General features: G+C 28.1%; 1 protein-coding gene across 1 annotated transcript in view; it reads right to left on the bottom strand.

The window, feature by feature from the left end:
* LOC117167901 (LIM/homeobox protein Lhx9-like) overlaps nucleotides 1-16,162 on the bottom strand; it is an 81,243-nt gene that overhangs the window by 38,971 nt on the left and 26,110 nt on the right. The window contains exons 4-5 of the mRNA XM_033353140.1: nucleotides 13,763-13,936; nucleotides 6,654-6,886 (exon numbers count right to left, since the gene is read on the bottom strand). Of these exons, the coding sequence (XP_033209031.1) occupies nucleotides 6,654-6,886; nucleotides 13,763-13,936 (407 nt within the window). The remainder of the gene's footprint in view (nucleotides 1-6,653; nucleotides 6,887-13,762; nucleotides 13,937-16,162) is intronic.

The raw sequence follows: 16,162 nt of genomic DNA, 5'->3' as shown, positions 1-16,162 counted from the left end.
CCTCTAGTAGCTTAATGGGAAAGAACTTGACCGTCAATCGGAAGTTCTGTGTTTCGATTCCCAGCGGAGCAAAAAGAGAAGATCTTTTTAAAGAAAAAATTTAATTAAAAAATATCTAAAATTTCTGAATATTTTATAATATTTCTCTAAACAGGAAAGAATTTAGAATTTCAAAGATTTAAAGATGATGAAAAATATTTCTTGTAATATGCGGTTTTAAAGAATTTTCTTGAATTTGGAAATATTTTGAATAATTTCATAAATTTGATCAAGTTTTAGGATCTTGAAAAAGATTCCAAGAAATTTCAGAGGGCTTCCAAGATTTACAAATGTTTAAAAGGATTTTATTAAATTTTTGAGGAATTCAGTAATTTTAAGGGATTTTAAAATTTTCATAAATTTATAGAAATTTTTGCTAATTTGCGGTAATTTGATCAAATATATATTGCAACTTTCTATAAATTAGCGCAAAACTCTTATTTCTACAACCAAAATTTCCATCAGTTTTTACGTTGAGTGCGTGGATTATAGTAAAATGCTAGCTCATAGATGTATAATTTTCATTATTCACCTGTGACGTCACAATCACTCCCTAGGGAGTAAGAAGTAGAGATTTAGTCCCACTTTATGGACGCTGAAAGAACTGAAATCATGCATTTGTCATAACAAATATTTTAATAGATTTCAATTAATTTATTTGCAAGATTTTAGGGATTTAAAACGATTTCTAAGACTTAAACTTATATTAAAGTGTTTCGAAAGAGTTCTGAAGATTTGAAAGATTCTAGGGCATCTCAGAAGAGTTTAAAGAATTTTCAAGAACTTTAGGAAAATTTCGAAGGTAGTTCAAAAATTTTTCAAGCATTTGAAATATTTCAGGTTATTTTAAAGAATTTCAAGAAATCTTTGAAATATTAACAAAATTATAAGGGATTTCCAAGGATTTTTTAGATATAATGAAATGAACGCATTAGATACAAGTCGAATTTCGACTCTCACGAGTCGTAGACGTTAAAACATTCCAAGCGCGGCCAGTACTTGGATGGGTGCCCGTTCGTAATTTACGGAGATTTGAGAACGAGGATGAAATTTGTACATACGATGATATCGAATGTCTCAATTGAACCTTCACACTAAAAAAACCGGCTGTACTAAAGAAAAATGGTTTTCTGCAGTTTACCTCTTCCCTGGCTAAACGTCCAAGTTAATGCAAGTGCATCTGATAAACTCAGATGCAGCCGTAAATAATTTTATTTTTCGTTTGCTATATGGTGAATGGAAAATACAATACGGGTTGCGGAAACGGTCAATTATTGTTCAGTTTTATTCTCGCGTTTCCATGGTGGCTGAATATTTACCTTTTGAAGAAGCCGAGCACACAAATAATCATTTGGCAAAAACGTCGTTCCCAATCTGTCGAGTGGGAGCAAATCGTTCAGTGTTTGGTTTAGATTTGACTGAGACTGAGTTTATACGGTTTAGAACCAACATTTAAAAGCCTTCCGTTTGCCACCCGGCCAATTACACTTTGCCGCTCTTGGGCCACCCGCTTTCTCTCGTCCTTCTTTACTACAAGCCCCCACACTTTTGTAACGGACCCCCGCCAATTACGTGTATTTGCTCTTGGAGACGAGGAATGAAGCGATTAATAATCAAGCTCTAAGTTCTTTTTCCTCATGGCTTTGTTATGCTAAATCCGATTTTAGACTTACAGAGGGTCCAACAAAAGACAAAGTACAAACCGGATTTGGAAAATAAAAAATAATATTTGTTGTAACTGGCAAGAAACCATCTATAAATTACGTAACTGTTTTTTGAGGGAGGGGATCCGCGAAAGCTTAGGAATCTTCACTAAGAGGGGGGGGGGGGGCAACGCGTTTATAATGTGAAATTCCTCTTTGTAATTATTATTTTTTAATATGCAAAGTAACACCTGTTTTGGATTTTGAAATTACATAATAATGCATAATAAAAATTCGATTAAATTTTCATCTTTGTATCTTTTTATCTTTTGGATCGATACAAAGGATTTTGTATAGTTAATTATACAAAAGAAAAATGTAAACTTTTTGGTCTTTTGGTGAGATTTTTTCAAAATTTTCAAAATCTCTTAAAATTAAATAATTTTTGTAAAAAATTCTCTATAATTCTTTTAGTTCAATGGGTATGATATAAAATCTCTTCAAAACCCTTTAAAACTATTGTAATTCCTGCAAATCCTTTTTAAAAACTTTAAAAGTTGAAATTCCCTAAAATTTTCTGAATCTCTTGAAATCCCTTTAAAGTTTAAATTTTTGAAGCATCATTTAAGTATTCTGATATCTTTTAAAATTCGTGAAAATACTTAGGTATTTCCTAAAATCTTTTCAAATTCCGTTATTTTTAGAAAAACATTTCTAAATCTGTTGAAAAACTTCACAATATATTAAAGTCCTCAAAATCACCTAAAATCATCCATAGTATTAGAAAATCCTTTGAAATGCCCTTTAATCTTTTGAAATGTTACGAAACTCTTTAAGATCCGTGTATATCTTTTGAAATTTCTTAAAGCACTTTGAAATTTTGTGAAATTGTGGACACTCCTCTGAATTTTTAAAATTTTTTACAATCCTTTGAAATCTTTAAACATTGTTTGAAATTATTTAGAATCTCTTAAAATAACTTCAGATCTTTGAAATCTCATTAAATTTTCCTTGGTATCTTTCAAAATTAGTGAAAATAATTTAGTACTTCTTGAAAACCTATTCGATTCTGTAAATCATTTTGAAATATTTCAAAATCTTTTAAAATCCTTTGAAAGCTTTGTAAAACTTTTAAAATTCTCTAAACTCTTTTGAGATCTCGTGAATTATTTTTAAATATTTCAAAATTATTAAATTCCTTTATAATATATTGAAATCCTCGAAACACCTTAAAACCTTTAATCATAGGGATTGTCCATATTTTACGTAAGACGTTTTTCTGTTGTTTGAATAAAGACGAAAATAATATTTTTATCAAGTTGAAAAGGACACAGCGATATAAACAAAAGAAAAATGTCTTACGTAATATATGGACGATCCCATATTGGAAATCCTTTAAAATTCAGTTTACTCTTTTGGAATCTTTTAAAATCTCCTAAGACACTTTGAAATCTTTTGAAATAGGTTGAAATCTCCTGAAATCCTTTCGAATGTTTGAAATCCCATAAAAATCTCATGATATTCTTCAAAATCCTTTAAAATTGTTGGGCACTTCTTGAAATCCTTTCATGAAATTTCACGTAATCCCTTTAATACCCTTAATTGAAATCCCATAAAAATGTCCTGATATCCTCCAAAATTCGTATAAATACTTCATAGAAATTCTATAAAATCTCGAGACTTATTTTAAAATATATCAAAATGTATTACATTTCTTTACAATATATTGAAATCCTCGAAAAACCTTAAAATCATTTATTTAAAAATCCTTTGAAATTCCGTTTAATCTTTTGAAATCGTAGGAAATATTTTAAAATACGTGGATATGCTTTGAAATCTTTTAAAGTCGCTTAAAATTCTTAGAAATCTTACAAAATCTTTGAAATCACTTCATATATTTTGAGATCTAATAAAATTTTGCAAAATCTCTTTAAATTTTCGAAATCTGAATAAAATTCCATGATATATCTTTCGAAATTCGTAAAGCTACTCCGGAATCTCCTGAAATCATTTAAAACCTTTCGAAATCTTATGAAACCCTCTGAAATTCATAAATATAATTTGGAATCTTTTGAAATCCAGTGTAATCATCGAAACTCATTTAGATATATTAAAATAAGTTAAAATCCCTTAAAATATTTTTTAATCCTTGCAAAACTTTTGAAATTTCCTGAAATCCTTCGGAATTTTTGAAAATCTTTCGAAATATCCTTGATATCCTTCAAAATTCGTGAATACTTTGGTATATTTTGAATTCCTTTTAATTCTATAAGTTCTTCTGAAATATTTCAAAATCTCTTCGAATCCTTTGAAATCAATACAAATTCACTAATATCTTTAATTTCATTCAGAAATCCTATGAAATTAAATTAATGATTTTGAAATCTAATAAAAGAAATCCTATAAGATCTGTCAATATACATTGCAAGGTTTTGAAATATCTTAAAAATTCCAGGAATATTCTTTATAATATTTAAAAATTCTTAAAAATTAGTTTAAGCGTTTTGAAATCTTAGGAAATATTTTAGATTTTAACGAGTAAATGATTTTTTTAACTTTAAAATTTTTCCAAATCATGTCAATATACCGAAACAATTTAAGATTCCTTAAAAGTCTTTAGAAAACATCGGAAAAAATTTTTAATTCCACTATAATCTTTTGAAATTTTATTAAATCTCTCTAAATCCTTTAAAATATATTTTAATCATATGAAATCATCAGAACCTCTTTAAATCTTTTAAAAATCGTTAAAATAATTTGAAATATTCCTCAATCTTTTGAAATCTTATAAAGTTCTCGAAAATTCGTGGATATACTTTGAAATCTTTTGAAATCTCTCAAGACTCTACGACTTTGAAATATTTCCAATTATTTTAAATTATACGAAATCCTTTGCACTCACACTAAATTTTCAAAATCCGCGTAAATCCCATTGTAATGTTAAAACTGTCAAAATTCCGAGAAATATTTTGAAATCTTAGGAGCCCCCTTAACAACTTTGAAATGTTTCAAATTATTTTCAACCTTTCAGAATCTCTAAATGCCGATAAAATCTTTAAAAAATATTTTAAAATATTTTCTGAAATCCACTGAAGTCTTTTAAAATCTCATTAAATCTATTTAAATCCGGTGAAATCTTCGAAACCCTTCAAATATTTTAAAATGCGTTTGAAAACTCTAAAGTATTTTTTAATGTTATACAAACTTAAAAAATCCTCTGAAATCCTTAAATGTAATTTAGAATCTCTTAAACTCTCTTTAAATTCTTTGCAATTAATTAAAATCATCAAAAACCCTTTAAACCTCTTAAAATCTTTTAAAATTATTTAAAATATTTTTGAACCAGACAAAATCTTACGAAATAATCTATAATCCATGGACATACATTGAAACCTCTTAAAATTCTTTGACATATTTTTCAACCTTATAAAATTTCACAAAATTCTCTCAAATCCGTGGACATACTTTGAAATCTCTTAAAAACCCTCAAAATCCTTTGAAATCACATGAAATCGTCGAAAACCCGTTAAATCCCTTATGATCATTCAAAATCCGTGTGAATCGCTTAAAATGTTAAAACTCTTTAAAATTCCGTAAAATATTTTGTAATTTACGAGGTCCCTTGACGTCTTTTAGGTACATTAAAAACCTTGGAACTCATAACAATCTTTCCACATCTTCTAAAATCCCTGAAAATATATTCAAATATTTTTAAATCCATTAAAATTGTTTAAAATTCTTAAAAATGCATTATAGTATTAGGAAATACTTTCAAGTTGAATGCAATCTTTTGAAATCTTAAAATCCTTTTATATCCGGTGAAATCATAAAAACTCTTTGAATCTTTTTAAACACTTGAGAATCCTCAAAAATTCATCATAATACTTCAGTATGACATGAAATAATAGAAGATCTTTTGAAATCCCGTATATTATTTTCAACTCTTTCTAAATTTCTTTAAATTCCTTGAAATCTCTTAAACCCCCTTCAAATCCGTAGAAATCTTACTCAACACCTGAAGTCGAAATCCTTCGGTATCTCTTGAAATCTTTTAAAATCCAATATAATTTCTGAAAATTTGATTTAGCTTCTGGAAGACTTTTAAATATTGTAAAATACCTTTGAAAAAGTTGAGTTTCTCTCAAAAATGGTGCTACGAAATTTCTCCAAACTGTTGAAATATTTTTAAAAATTTTTGAAATTCTACCATAGAAATTTTTAAAAATCTGTCAGATCTAATGAAATTACTAAAAAAAAAAACGTTAAAAATCTTGTTCTATTTCATAAAAGTCTAGTACTTTAAAAAAATACTTTGCAGTCCTTTAAAATACGAAACAATATCTGAAAATCTGTTTAAATACTTTTAAATCACTAAGAATCTGAAAAATATTCTAAAATCGATTAAAATCTCGTTTTCGGTGGAAATAATTGACACATTTTATTTATATCATAAAAATTTTAAAAATCCGTACAAGAAGGGGGAGGGGTTCAAAATTAAAAAAATTATTTTTACGTAATTAATGGGAGGGAAAAAAATGTGTTCTTAAAAAAGTCACGAACTAGTAACTATGTCTTGGAAAAGAAAAGAACGTATAAATAATCTGAGAACTTTAAGAAAAAATTGACGAACGCGATCTGAACTTTCAAAGCCAGTTTATCTTTTTTTGTTCTTAATGAATAAAAAAATATTAAAAATAATTTGAAAAAAAATCTTGAAGAATTCACAGGTTCGTACGACAGATCTAGGAACTGGGAACTAGGATAGCCCGCACGAGGCCCGCACGCATGCGCGCTTATGTTTAGAAGCTGGTGAGTCAACAGTCTTCGAGTGTTCGAATCCTTCAAGTTGCGAATTTATAAAATTAAATAAGTCGATTCAATATTTCTTGTTTTTTCTCGTATTTGAGACCTAGCTACAAGTTCGTGACTCTTTTTGAATTTTTTTTTCCGTAGACGTTCTCTATGTCTTACCTAAAGCTCCGGCTGCAAGTCTCATGGTAACGGGAATTTCTGAGCCAGTCACTTCAGAAAGCTTCCTTTTCCTAGGGCGCCCTTTTGGAGTTGATCCACTTGAAGCAATCGGACTGTGTTCCGCTGCACTGTAGTATCCAGGAAGTGGCGATACTCCCGGAGATCCGATGTCTTCGACACTGCCTGATGTACTTCCGTAATCCACAGCGCAGCAAATTAACTCGTAATGAGGTCTTAACACGAACGTTTTAAACGTCAGGACTATATTTTTCTTTCGTAGGGTAAGGGCACGATTTTTATTGGGGCCATTCAAAAAGTACGTCAAACTGCCGGGGGGGGGGGGCAACTTGTTGGAAAAAAATATAAATTAGTCCAGACTTCATACACTTTCTTCTATTTTTCACATGATATTTTTTTTATTCCTCTTATTTTCCATGCTTTCAAAAATTTTTTCTTTTTTTTTGTTTTCTCTCTTAAATGCGAACTGATAAATCAAAGATATTAAGAAAAACTTCATTATAATTCTTGAGCGCTTATTCGTTTTAATTAAAATTTTTTTTCATAAATTCTACTATTTGGTTGATGATTAAACTATGTCGTTGAAAATTAATTTTTTTAGTTGAAAATTAATTCTTTTAACCCATTTTCAGGTCGCACGAATTGGACGATAGTAAAGTTTTTTTCAAAATAAATACCGGAATCAAATTCTATGGAAAAAAGACGTCTGAAATAGTATTTTTACTATCAAATTTCGGTATTTAATGTAAAAAAACTCAACTTTGCAATAATATGATTTAAAAAATTGTTGAAACAAATTAATTTTCCAATACCAATGACAAATTTGAATTCTGCGCATCAAAAAACCCCTTATTCAATGCATGCCATACCCATATTTTTATTAATATCCTTATGGTCGTCGAAGGATTTATTCATATCGCAAAATTAATTATTTTTAAATATGTATCTTAACAATTCAAACTACTATATCATACTACTTTTTCGGTAGAATCCAATTCTGGTATTAATTTTGCAAAAAAACTTAATTTTGCAACAATTTAATTAAGCAAATTGTTTAAACAAATCAATTTTGCAAAATTAATGGAAAATTTGAATTCAGCGATGTCTTGAACCCCTTAAACTATATACAGTTTGTCTGTACCGTGGCCAAATTCCTTCGGCCTGGAAAAGAGTTAACTGAAAATTAAGTTAATCCATTTCTGGCTGAAATAATCCGTGTTTCGCGAAAAATTGAATTATTTTATTTAAAATGCGTTATTGTCTTTTAACAAATTAATTTTTTAACTAGTTTATTTTATTGTAAATTAATTTTTTTTGGTATACAATTAATCTTGTTTATTACATTCATCTATTTAGTTAGAAACTAATCTATTTTGTTGAAAATTAGTTGTTTCTTTTTGCTGAAAATCTATTTTTTAAACTTCAAATCCAAGTTAAAAATTAAACAATTTGTTTCAAAATGCTCTTTTTGTAGAAAATTCATCTTTTACTCTAAAAACTTCAACTTTTTCATAGATTTTTTAGAATATATTTTGTCTTAATTTCGTCTTTATTGTATAAAATTAACCTTCCTTATTGCAAATCAAACCCCGTTGACGAAAGTTGAATCAATCGCTTGAAAAATTACTTCATTAGTTGAAAGTCCATATCCTTGGATGAAAATAAAAATATTTTCTTAAAAGCCAGTCTGTTTTTAATCAATTTTTTTTGAAATGCAAATTTAACTGTTCCATTTTTAGTTGAACTTTTTTTTTAGTTTAAAGTTACACTATTTGATTAAAAATTACCTATTTTTGTTGTCAATTTATATTTTAGGGTTGAAAGTTAAACTATTTTGTATCAAACTTATCTTTTTGTCACAAAAACTCAACTGCTTTTTTTGAAAATTTGTCTGTTTGTGTTGAAAATTTTATCATTTCAGTAGGAAATACAACTATTTGTTTAAAAATGTAATTTTTTTGGGAAAAGCAATATTTCCGACTAAAAAATTCAAATTTTTGTAGAAAATTTATCTTTTTGTCTAAAAAATGGAACTGTTTTGTTGAAAATTCGTCTTTTGGTGTGAAAAATGTTATTATTTCTGTAGGAAATTCAACAATTAGTTTAAAAATTTTATTTTTTGTTGGAAACCAATATTTACGAATAAAACCAATAAGTTTGTTTATGAAAAATTGATCTTTTTGTCTAAAAAAATTTTAAAAATATACAAAATTTGACTATTTCCTTAAAAATTTAATTTTTGGTTGAAAATAAATATTTACCAGTAAAAATGTCCACTATTTAATAGAAAATTCATTTTTATTTCTAAAAAAAAAATGTAATTGTGTTCTTTAAAAATCTTTTTTATTAAAAAATTTTATGTTTTGGTAGAAAATAGAACTTTCTTATTGAAAATGTATATATTTTATCGTAAATTCGTATTTTTTGTAAAATATATTTCTTGTTGATTAAAAATCCAACTGCTTGGTTGAAAAAAGGATTTTGAAAAAAAAGTTCCACTATTTGATCGAAAATTTAAATTTTTGTGTCAAAAATGTAACTTTTTTGTTGAAAATCTGTCTGTTTGTGTTGAAAATTGTATTATTTCAGTACTAAATTGCAGTATTTGTTTAAAAATTAAATTTTTTCTTGAAAAGAAATATTTTCGATTAAAAATTTTTACTTTTTTGTTGAAAATTCGTCTTTTGGTGTTGAAATTTTTATTATTTCTTTAGAAAATTCACATATTAGTTAAAAAATATAACTGTTTCGTTGAAAATTTGCCTTTTTGTGTTAAAAATTTTATTATTACTGTACAAAATCTGACTGTTTGATAATTTAATTTTTTGTAGAAAATCAATATTTCCCAGTAAAAAATTCCACTATTCAATAGAAAATTCATTTTTATTTAAAAAAAATTTAAATTGAATTCTTGAAAGGCCTTTTTTATTTCAAACTTATATTTTGGTAGAAAATGGAACTGTTTTATTGAAAATATATATATTTTATCTTAAATTCGTATTTTTTGTTAAACATATTTCTTGTTGATTAAAAATTCAGCTGCTTGGTTGAAAGTTGGATTAATGAAAAAAAAACTTATTTTATATGTTGAAGATTTATCTGTTATGTTGAAAATTAAACTATTTTGTCGACATACTTATTGTGCGTGGAAAATAAACATTATAAACTCCAAATTCAACCATTATATTTTAAGTACAAAATTTATCTTCTTAATTTAAAATGAAACTATTCGGTTAAAAATGGTCCTTTTTGTTTAAAATTACGGTTTTGGGTTAAAAATGTAGATGCTTTACCTTTTTACTTTAAAAATTAAACAATGAAGGTTAAAATTTCAACTCTTGGGTTAAAAAATAATCTGTTTCAGTTAAGCATTCTTCTACTTTGTTGCAAATTCGTATTTTTTGGTAGAATTCAAAAGTTTCTTTTTTAAAATTAAAATATTTGGTTTAAAAGTCAACTATTATATTTTTCGCTGACATGTTTGTTTTTTTATCGAAAATTCAACTGCTTGGTTGTTTAACTAGTTTTTAGAATATTGATCATTTTTAGTGGAAATCTAACTCTAAACGTCCTTTTGGACGTAAATCTTTTTCATTTAAAAATTTAAAAGTCTGTTTTAAAATTCGTCTTTTTTTTTTGGTTGAAAATGTAACTATATGGTAAAAATTCAACTATTTTCTCTAAACTTCGTCCTTCTGGATATAAAATTCAAATATACTTTCAAAAATTCACCTGATTTAAATTGAAGTTTAACTTTGTTTTTGAAAATTTATTTTTGTCGATTGAAAATTTAAATTTTTGCTTAAAAAATAATTGTTTTGTTAAAGAATCGTTTCTGTTGCTATACATGATTTTAAATGCAAATATATTTTTACGTTTTTTTTTATATTTTGAGGAGGGTTGTGAGCATTTAAAAAAATGTGATGTAGTTTTTGAACAGCCGAAGAGGAGCAACAACTTATTTTCCTTAATTGCATAAAACAGTCACTGCAAAATCAATCTAAAAAGTTGTGAAACATTCATCCTTATTTTACATTAAATTATTCAGAATAAAAAAGATTTATTTCTAATCTGCTGGGTTTGCTTATAAATAATTTAAGAGTTCTTATAACAAAGGATAAATAATTTCACCTCAATTTTTGAAAGAAGTCTTTTTATTTAAATTTTGTTAAAGAAAAATTATTAAATTTCAGCAATTTTAGAAAGGCATTGCAATCTTAATTATTTATTTTTCTTTTTGGTTTGATCTCGGGAATGAAATGAAGTCATCTAAACTCGAGAATTTTGAATTAAGAAAAAAAATAATTTTACATTTCTAAATTTCAGGTCTCACAGTTCCTATGGTAAAAATATGAGGACCAAAGGTACTCTCTGTCACGCTCATAGGGAACTTTTTTTGCACTCAAAGAATAAAAAAATTCAGAATAAATTCATAATACTTCAGACAAATTATAGTTGAATTAAAAAGAATTCAAATTTTGAAATAAAAATTTTTTTAGAAAATGCTTTAGGATTATTTAAATAAAACCTGTTTAAAATATTGTAATAATCTACTGAATTAGGTAGAATTAAGTAAACTTAAAAACAGCAAATAATGTCTTCAAAACAATTGAAAAGATTCCAAATGAATTGGAAAAGTTTTTCAAAATCAAAAAATTCCATTGATTTCAGTCAAATTTGAGTGAATGTAGAGGAAATAAGAAGAAATTGATGAAAAATATAATAAATCAATCTGAATTTAAAAAGCAGTTATTTGAATTAAATAAAATTTTTTTAAATTAAAATATGCATTGAATTGAGTAAGTTAAAAGTGACTTGAAAAAATTAAAGAAAATTCAAAAAGAATTTTATGAAATGTCTCAGACTTTAAGGTTAAGAATTTAGCATAAATTAATAAGAATTCAGGAGAAATTCCAAATGAATTTCGAATCTCTTAAGATTGTTCGAACCCTACGAAACCTTTCACTTTTCGTGGAAAGATTCTTTGGAATCTACTAAAATGTTAAAATCCCTCAAAAGTATTAAAACTCATCGAAATCCCTTGAAATTGTTTAAACCCCTTTGAAATTTCTTGGAATCTTGTAAAATACCTTAAATTATTTCAAATTAAAAAAATTAAAAATTGATTTTAATTTTTTTAAATAACTTAAAAATTTTCAAATCCTTTAAAATGTTTTGAAATGCTTTACATTCTTTAAAGCTTAATAAAATGCCAAAGGTATTTGAAAAAAACACCTTAAAATATTTATAATCCTTTGACTATTTTATTAAATGATTCGCAGGATTAATTAAAACAGAACTTTTAAGAACCCCCCAAAAATCAATTGAATTAAGTAAAATTTATTGAAGTTAGAATAATTTAAAAAAATTCAAAAGATTTCAGCATAAATTTATAGAAATTTATCGCGAATTAAAAAAAATAATTTTAAATCTCTTTAAACCTTTGAAACCCTACGGTATACCTTACTTGTCGTTAGAAAATTCTCGACATCCAATAAAATATTATAAAATCCCGGGACATTCTATGAAATCTGATATTTTCTCAGATTCTGCAAAATTAAAAAATTGCCTTGCGATCTTTAAAACCCCTTTACAACAATTAAACTCTTTGGAAACCTTATAAAATTATATCCTAAAATATTTCAAGCGCTTTGAAGTCTCTTCAAATTAATAAAACTAATTTTTTTAAAAGCTTGGAATCTTTTAAAATTCCCTACAATATTTTAAATCCTTTCAGATCCCTTTAAACGTTTCAAAGCTCCTAAAACTCCCTTATCGATTTTTTAAAATATTTTCAAATCTTAAAAATCCCTTTAGATCATTAAAATCTCTTAAAAATTTATCGGAATCTTTAGAAATACCCTGAAATATTTCAAAATAATTCACGACTATTCACAAATAGGTATAGAATGGAAAGGAAAGAAAATTGACTAAAAATGACTTTATCTTAAAAAAGTAACTAAAAAACGATTTCATAAAAAAGTGACTGATAATGCTCTGATTAATGTTTATAACACTTAAAAAAATTTCCCTCATTCGATCATATTATACATTTTTCTGAAGTTCTATTATGGGTTACCATTTAAAATTTAAGTTTCAAGTAGAATTAAAAACTGACTTTATAATCAAGAGAATTTTATTGAAATACATTAAGAAATTAATGAATTTGGACCAGTTCCGATTTAAAGAGAAAGTTAGTTCAATCCGATTTTAAAACATTTATTATGAACTATTAAAACTAGAACACTACTTTTGCCAATTGCTGCATACTGAATTCGCCGAACGTCTATAATTTTTCTGAAAAGAAATTTTAGTTAACCTAACTTTTTTCAACGGCACATTCCCAGTTCCCTTTTAACTATGATGTTCATTACTAATATCAAGAAAAAACGTCCACATTTCAAAGAAACAAAGCAGATTTCACAAATAATAATATTTATGTTAGCAGAAACGATTCAACCTGCAATTAATTGCAGTTCTAATCCACCTCAGTGTCAACTTGTTTAGAAACTGCACAACGTTTCGGAAAGGAAGCATCACAGCAGCGTCCTGGCAACGGCAAGGCGCTTGCGCCTGCGCTATAAGTGGGACGCCATTTAGTTTTAGCGCTGTATTCAAAATAAATTGAAACTTGATAGGTTTTTCCACAGAGTTATGTTAGTGCCTCTTTCTTAAAATTACATTACACATTTTTGTAAGAAGAATGGTAATATTTATATTGTTTAAAAATACGGAATACGTAAAATCAAAGAGTGCCATTCGTTTTAAGTATATAACAATATAACAATATATAAGTATATGAAAATATAAATGAAAAATATAAATTGAGAAGACATGACCTTTTCTTTATTAAAATTTTAAATTTAGTAGAAATAAATAAAAGAAATGAAATTACTAATTACACAGTCAGATACAATGCTACTGACTGCATTATTCGAATTTTTACTAATTCGGATTTGGAGATTAGGGACTGGTATGTGAGGCCTGAAATTTGTTTTGACAAGGTGAGTGACTCATCATGAATTAATCTCGTTTGCAAGCATCAGGGAGACATCCAGTGGATGTTTGAACTATCGATTGTTGGTTCTCACCTACAGTAAACGAGGCCATCCTTCTGTCCAAAATGGTCGCCCTTGTTAAGAGGGATGCCACACGATGCGCACGTGAAACAAGCCACGTGATAAACCAGATCTCGTGCTCGCATCACCAATTCCGAGGCGGAAATGCCAGCTCGACATCGGGAACATCTCGAAACAGCAAACAATCTGAAAATAGAATTTCCAAGATTTTATCAGACAATTTATTCTAGTGTCCGAGAGATCTTCATTCGTTAAGTGTCAATTTCACGATACAGCCATCCTTCAACACACTTGTATTTCTGGATTACAAGTTTCAATTATTTATTTTCAAGGACATGTGATACTCAGAAAATTATCGATTTTACTAGTGTTAGATTCCTTGTGCTTTTTCCTACAATAATAAAGATTTTGTCTCAAAATTTTTTGAAATGATAGCGAACATGCTAACGCACGTCCCTGAACTCTTTGTATGTGGATTAATTAATAAAATAATTCACTTTGCTAAATTTTATTAATGTTTGATACCTCTCGTGTGGAAATAACCCAATTTGGCCCTATTAAAAGTCGAGCTCTAATCGGGGGCTTGTCGGGTTAATAATTTGGAAAAAGTGCCCAGTCAAACGACGATCAAAATCTTCAAAAAGACGTAATCTTATTTTTTTGTAGTACTTTTTAGAAAATTGTGAATTCCAAGAATATTTATAAATATCTTTGTATGGAATTTTTAGAAAATCCATATTGGAAAATATACATATAGATGTAGGTGAAAAGTCTGCCGAAAGTCATGAGATTCTAAATTTGTACAGATGCTTAATTTTACATTGATCTGAAAGGTTTGCCATATGTAAATAAAGTCTAATCCTTCAGGTAGTTGAAATTGGAAAGAAAAAAATTTTTTGATTAATCAGTGAAGAGCAGTATATCAGTAGTAAATTAGTAAGCACGGTACAGTTCACATTTCTCTATCACTTTTATTTGAGTCTTGCGGTTCTGGACTGGTAGCTTTAAAGAAAATCCGCAAGGGCGCTACGTGCCGCCTCTCGCGCATCATAAATGACGCGTCGAGTGTTTAAGACAGCAGTCCACACGTGACAAAGCATAATTACCTGGAGCAGAGACTACCGTAACCAAGATGGCGGTTTCTTCAGAGCGAAGTTTTTCCATTGATGCGTTCTAGCTGAAGTTTTTGTTTTAATATTCCACAAATTTTGGGGAATTTTAATTACATAAATTTATGTATTTTTAAGCGTAGGATATATTCCCTATCAAATCTCGGGTAAATTTAAGCACTTATAATATTTGAAAAAAGTTTATGGAGATTTCCGTAAATAATAAGTATTTTGACAAACTTTAAGGGAATGTTCCAAAAATTTTCGGGAGTTTGGTTAATATTCCACGCGGATGAATTATCATATGACCCCTACTAATATCCGATCAGGCCCCGACTAGGATAAGTCGGGACAACTGACTAGCTCCCGACTAATCTACCGTGACGCTACTGGTCGGGGGCTAGTCAGATGATTCGACTAGCCCCCGACTTTAATTGGGTCGAATGGTCGGGAACCAGACTAGTTCCCCATTTGAATTTCTACACGGGCTAGGAAATCCTATCAATTTTATCAGCTTTATATTCGTTTGGCGTTTTTCCCACAATGATAAAGATTTTGTCTTCAAAATCTGTGTAATGATAGCAAAGAAGCTAAAGGACGTCCCTGAACACTTACAATTGGGCATGGAATAATTAACAAGAAATATAATTTTGCTAAATTTGATTGATGTCTATGTGTTTTAAGGTTATGTGTGTTACAATTCTCTTCAGCTTTGTATCGACGTGAGGTTGGCACAGAAACTATGAAAAACCCTACTTTTATCATATGGAATCGTTTGGTGGTCGACTGGTAGCCCACTTTTGACGTTTGGTGGTCAAAATTGAAAAATATATGGAACCTTGAAAAAGAATGACCAGCACCCCAAAATTTTACTATTTCGAATTTTGTTTGCACCAATCGCTCCAAAATCGTTTAGTGGTATTTCGTAGTCCGCTTTTATCGTTCAGCAATTAGAAATAACGCAATAATTGTAATTTTTATAATTTTCTAAAAAAAAAACAAGTGTCAGCGCGCAGATGTTTCCGCGCATGCGGTCGTGCGGCGTACTCGTGTACTTGTCATGGGCGCGAAAGTTTTAAAACTAAAGAATGCCAGAAATACGACACAAGATTTAAAAAAAAAACAGAAGAAGGGATTAAACGACCAGAGCTGACTATCGAGAGAATATACGCAAATTTGAAAAAGCCACAGTTAGTGGACGGATTGAACTCTACTTCAAGATCGAATTTTTCATTACTGAAATATTCTATTATTTTATTAATTTATTAAGATTACTGCCCTGCACATTATTGAAAACCAACTT

This window comes from Belonocnema kinseyi, chromosome 2 (assembly GCF_010883055.1).
Source record: "Belonocnema kinseyi isolate 2016_QV_RU_SX_M_011 chromosome 2, B_treatae_v1, whole genome shotgun sequence".
NCBI classification, from domain to species: domain Eukaryota; kingdom Metazoa; phylum Arthropoda; class Insecta; order Hymenoptera; family Cynipidae; genus Belonocnema; species Belonocnema kinseyi.
Note: the sequence above shows the minus strand (reverse complement) of the source record. Positions and strands in the feature narration are given on the sequence as shown.